Genomic DNA, 4,772 nt, shown 5'->3' with positions numbered 1-4,772 from the left:
AAAAAAAAAAAAAAAAAAAGAATATATAGCAATATTATTCCAAGACGAAATTAATGGCAAAAAACATTAGGAATGACAAGAATGGATAGTGTGTAAAGAAAATGTAGAAATTATGAATGTTTATGTATCTGACAACATGTTAAGCAAAATTTGATGGAAATTCAAAAAAGAAATTGATGAATCCTTAGGTGTATTTACTGTCCTGCAGTATATTTAATATGTACTATACTCAGAAATCAATAACTCAAGTAGAGAAAACATAAGGCTACTTTCTTTTTAAAGCCATGTGGAACATTCACAGAAACTACTTACATCTTAAGCCACAAAATTTAACAAATTCAAAAACAGAAAAATTGTTTTAGGTATCTGCCTTGAACATGATGTAATACAACTGTGATTTAACAAAATAAGTGGCCAAAATTTATCTATCCACTTAAAAATTGTAAACCCTTCTATCTGATTTAGGGTTAAGGAAGAAATAAAAAGTGAGTTTGTGAACTGTTTCAAATTAAACAGCAGTGAGAATTTAAAACCTTTGTAATTCAGCCAAAATGTAACTTTGAACTTTAGATATTAGAAAAATAATACAGGCTGGGCGCAGTGGCTCACGCCTGTAATGCCAACACTTTGGGAGGCTGAGGTGGGCGGATCACGAGGTCAAGGAGATCAAGACCATCCTGGCTAACACGGTGAAACCCCGCCTCTACTAAAAATACAAAAACAAAATTAGCCAAGCATGGTGGCAGGCGTCTGTAGTCCCAGCTACTCAGGAGGCTGAGGCAGGAGAATGGCGTGAACCCGGGAGGCGGAGCTTGCAATGAGCCGAGATTGTGCCACTGCACTCCATCCTGGGAGACAGAGTGAGACTCTGTCTCAAAAAATAAATAAATAAGTAAATAAATAAATAAATAATAATAATAATACAAAGGAAATGTAATCAAGGAGAAGTACATAGGAATCTTAAGCTATGTGTATAATACACAAAAACAAATTGATTAAGCCCTTGCCTAGACAGAGAACCAAGCTGGCAACCTTGCCAGAGCACAGTCTCTGGCCCTGCCCACCTTGAGACCTTGAACAGCAACCTTCCCAGCCCCAGATCCCAGCTTACATACCCACCCAGGCAGGGAGCCACACCACAGTCCCTACCCAACTATGGGGCACAGTCTCGACCCCGCCAACCAAAGCCTAGTTAGCAATCCCACCTGGCTATAGAGCTCAGCCCACAGCCCTGCCCATTTGCTAAGCACAGCCTATGGCCATGCCTGGGTAGGGAGCCAAGCCGTTGACCGTGCCAGACCCCAGAGTACAGTCAGTTACCTCACCTGATCATGGAGTGCAGCCTTTAGCCCCAACTATAAGGTACAACTGACAGCCCCATCCAACCAAGGATCTTGGCTAGCCGTGGAGTGCAGCTTTTAGCCCCAAACACTATGGGGCACAGCTGGCAGCCCCATCCAACCAAGGAGCTCAGGTGCAGAGCACATCAACAGCCTCACCTGGTCAAGGAACCCAGCCTGTAGCCCCACTTAATCATGGAATCCAGCTTGCAGCCAGCCTGACCTGGGAGTCCTGTAACAACACTGACTAACCACACAGCAAAGCCAGTGGTCCTGTCCAGACAGGGAACCAAGCCAATAACCCCCACCCAACTGCAGAGTACATCTTGCAGCCCTGCGTCATCCTGGAGCCCAATGTGCAGCCCTGCCTGAGCAAGGAGTCCAACCAGCAGCATCATTTGACCAGAGAGCCTATCCTGGATGCCCCCCAACTGTGGATGGTTGTGAAGCCTACCTGTAGCCCAATTGCAAAGCCTAACACATGGCAGCACATGGCCAATGAGCATAGCCTGTGATCCTGCCCAATAAGAAGCAATTCTAGAGCCCAGCCAGCAGCCCTGTCTGACTGCAGAGCCCAACCAGTGGCCACACCTGACCTTAGCAGTATGGGCAGCAGCCCCGCCCAGCTAGAGAACCTGACAGCAAGTACTGCCTACCTATCCATGGATGTTATCTGCTGGCCTGTTCAGATCCAAAGGTTGGACTGACTGGTGAAGGACTCTTCCTGCTGAAGAAATCCTGTAAAGGCTGGAAGAAATGGCTGCTTCCTTAAATGTACAGACACCAATGCAGGAATACAGGGATTATGAAGAATCATGAAAAAATGACATAATCAAAGGAAAATAATAAAGCTCAAAGAATTAACCCTAAGTAAATAAATATATAGAAACTGACCACAAATTCAGATTAGTCCTCTTAAAGTTCAGTCAACTATAAGAAAACATGATGGACAACTAAAAGAAATTAGGAAGACAACACATGATCAAACTGAGAGGTGTTATATATAAGAAAGGAAAAGTAGATTAGAGGTATAAAGATTTAAAAAAGGAGATAAAGTTGTCAGTCTTTACAGTTAGTTATTTGAATTCCTAGAAACAGTAATCAACTGAAAAACTCCTATAAAAATAAGAAAATATATGTAAAATAAAATGTCCAGAAATAAACTAGATCTATAAAGAGAAAACTTCAAAACAGTCCTTTGAAACACAGATAAAGACCTAAACAAATGGAAAGAAATACCATGTTCTTTGATTAGGAAGACTCAGCATTCCAAAGTGTCAAAATGATCCAAATAAAATTTAATGTGATTGGAATAAAATTACCACAGTAAGGTATTTTTAAGGGGCAGAGAATCTACACAAGCTGAATGTGAAATTCATATGGAAAACCAAACAAGCAAAAACACCAAGAATAATCTGATAAAATAGGGTAATAAGAGAGAGATAGCTTTATCCAATGTTAAAATTTGTTATAAAGCCTCATTAGTTAAAATATACTCAAATATAAAACTTAACTAATAAAAAGACATGGAACAGAATAGAAAGTTCAGACACTGACATAAACATTTATGAAATCACTTGGAGAAAGATGGACTATTTGCTAAGTGGTGATGGGACAAGTGAGTATGATTTTATGTAATGATCTAAATGATTACAAATGGATAAAAAAATTTTAACTGAAAAATAAAAAAGCAAAAAAAATTGTGGTTTGAAAGTATTTTTTATGTACCTCATTGTGGAGAATGCTTTTTAAAGTATCCCACTAAATTCAAAAGTGAGAAAGGAAAAGATTCATTAATTTTAGTACATACAAAATTAAAATTATTTTCTTTGACATCAAACAGTACTGTCAAAAGAACAAATAATGAAATAATTGAAATACATACAATAGGCAAGTATAATTTCCCTAATACATGAAGAACTCCTGTAAATCCCTAAGAAAAACCAAAAAATGACAAATGAAATATAATGATTTCTTAAGACTGATGTTCAACTTTGTTTATAATGAGAGAAATGAAACTTTAAAATGCAGTGAAAACTCAAGCTACTCTGAAATAACATATTGATATTTTGCTATTTGTGTAGAGAAACAGATACTTTTATACATTCTTTGTGGAGATATATATTAGTACTATCTTGAATGGAGCACAGGGATAGAATTAAGTAACAACTGCCAAAATTATAGTTCTACACACCCTTTGATCCAGCAGTTTCAATTCTAGCCATATATCCTGGAGATGCAAAATTAATATCTGAGCACCATTATTTATTGTAATATTGCTTGTGCTAACAAAAGATTGGAAACAGCCCAAACATCTAACTAATCTGCTGTCAGCTCACAAAGCCATGTACTGAGGCCCTCTGTCCAACCAGATTAAGGAGTAACTTTTTGTTACCCACATGTAGGTGTGGTATGGGCTAGCTTTTACTGATTTCTCAGAGGCAACTTAAAAGCTTGTGAAGCAATCCTTGATTTTTTAATGATTTTTCTTCAATCCTTTATTGTTGTCTTGCCCACACATAATTTACCACATGTAACTGAACTTTGACCCAATTTGTCTCTCTCAACTTTTTCCAAAGCATTTGTAATCTAGTATAGATAAAATAGAAACAGTTCTTTCTGCAGTAATCTTTCATTGGTTTATGTAACCATTAAATGAATTATGCAACTGACCTGTTAAAAATAATATATGCATGTTGAGGAATAAGTAGAACCTGATTCTTAGTGTTAGGTTAACTAGTGGAAGTAGTTGGTGCTGATTAAAAATAGCCTGCCTGCTGTAAGCATTCACCAAGCAAGGTATCAGTTGATGCATCTGAAAGAGGGATGGGGGAGCTTTGCTTAATCCAGCAAGTTGGTTAAGTATTCATTGAAGAGAACTTTTATTGCATGCTGACAATAGGTAAAGAGCAATCCACTATATTCCAGAATAATTAAAACCAGAGCAATCCTAGTAAAAAAATGATTTGTTAGTATCTTCACATTTTTACGTTATTACTGCTTTGTCTTCATTATGACTTTCATATAAGCTCAGTTTCTTTCCAATATGTTACAGGCTTTGGCCAAAGAGTTACAAAATGATGTCCACGTGGTAAGGCGACAAATAAGAGAGCTTAAAAAAATGAAGAAAAACAGGGACGCCTGTAAAACCTCAACCCGTAAAGCCCAGACCTTGGCAGCTTCTATCCTGAACATTTCACGGTCAGACTTAGAGGAAATATTAGACACAGAAGATGAAGTGGTAAGATCATTTAAATATTTATTAGTAAAGGGTTTATTACACATTGGACTTAAGTACGCATTTTTATTCATTTTATACCTCAGAATTTCATCTTTAAGATAGTATTAGTGATGGTAAGATTGTTAAAGTGCCAATGAAAGATGCACATCAAGTATTAACCAACTCAAAAGCCTTTAAAGAAATTGAACTGT

At 37.6% G+C, this 4,772-nt stretch overlaps 1 protein-coding gene across 1 annotated transcript in view; it reads left to right on the top strand.

Annotated features, from left to right (window-relative positions):
• The window catches only part of LOC108520592 (centlein-like), a 296,774-nt gene that overhangs the window by 269,624 nt on the left and 22,378 nt on the right, over positions 1-4,772 (top strand). The window contains 1 exon segment of the mRNA XM_017860004.1: positions 4,396-4,581. Coding sequence (XP_017715493.1) covers positions 4,396-4,581 — 186 coding nt within the window.

Source organism: Rhinopithecus bieti, unplaced genomic scaffold, assembly GCF_001698545.2.
Source record: "Rhinopithecus bieti isolate Rb0 unplaced genomic scaffold, ASM169854v2 scaffold_51780, whole genome shotgun sequence".
Lineage (NCBI taxonomy): Eukaryota > Metazoa > Chordata > Mammalia > Primates > Cercopithecidae > Rhinopithecus > Rhinopithecus bieti.
Note: the sequence above shows the minus strand (reverse complement) of the source record. Positions and strands in the feature narration are given on the sequence as shown.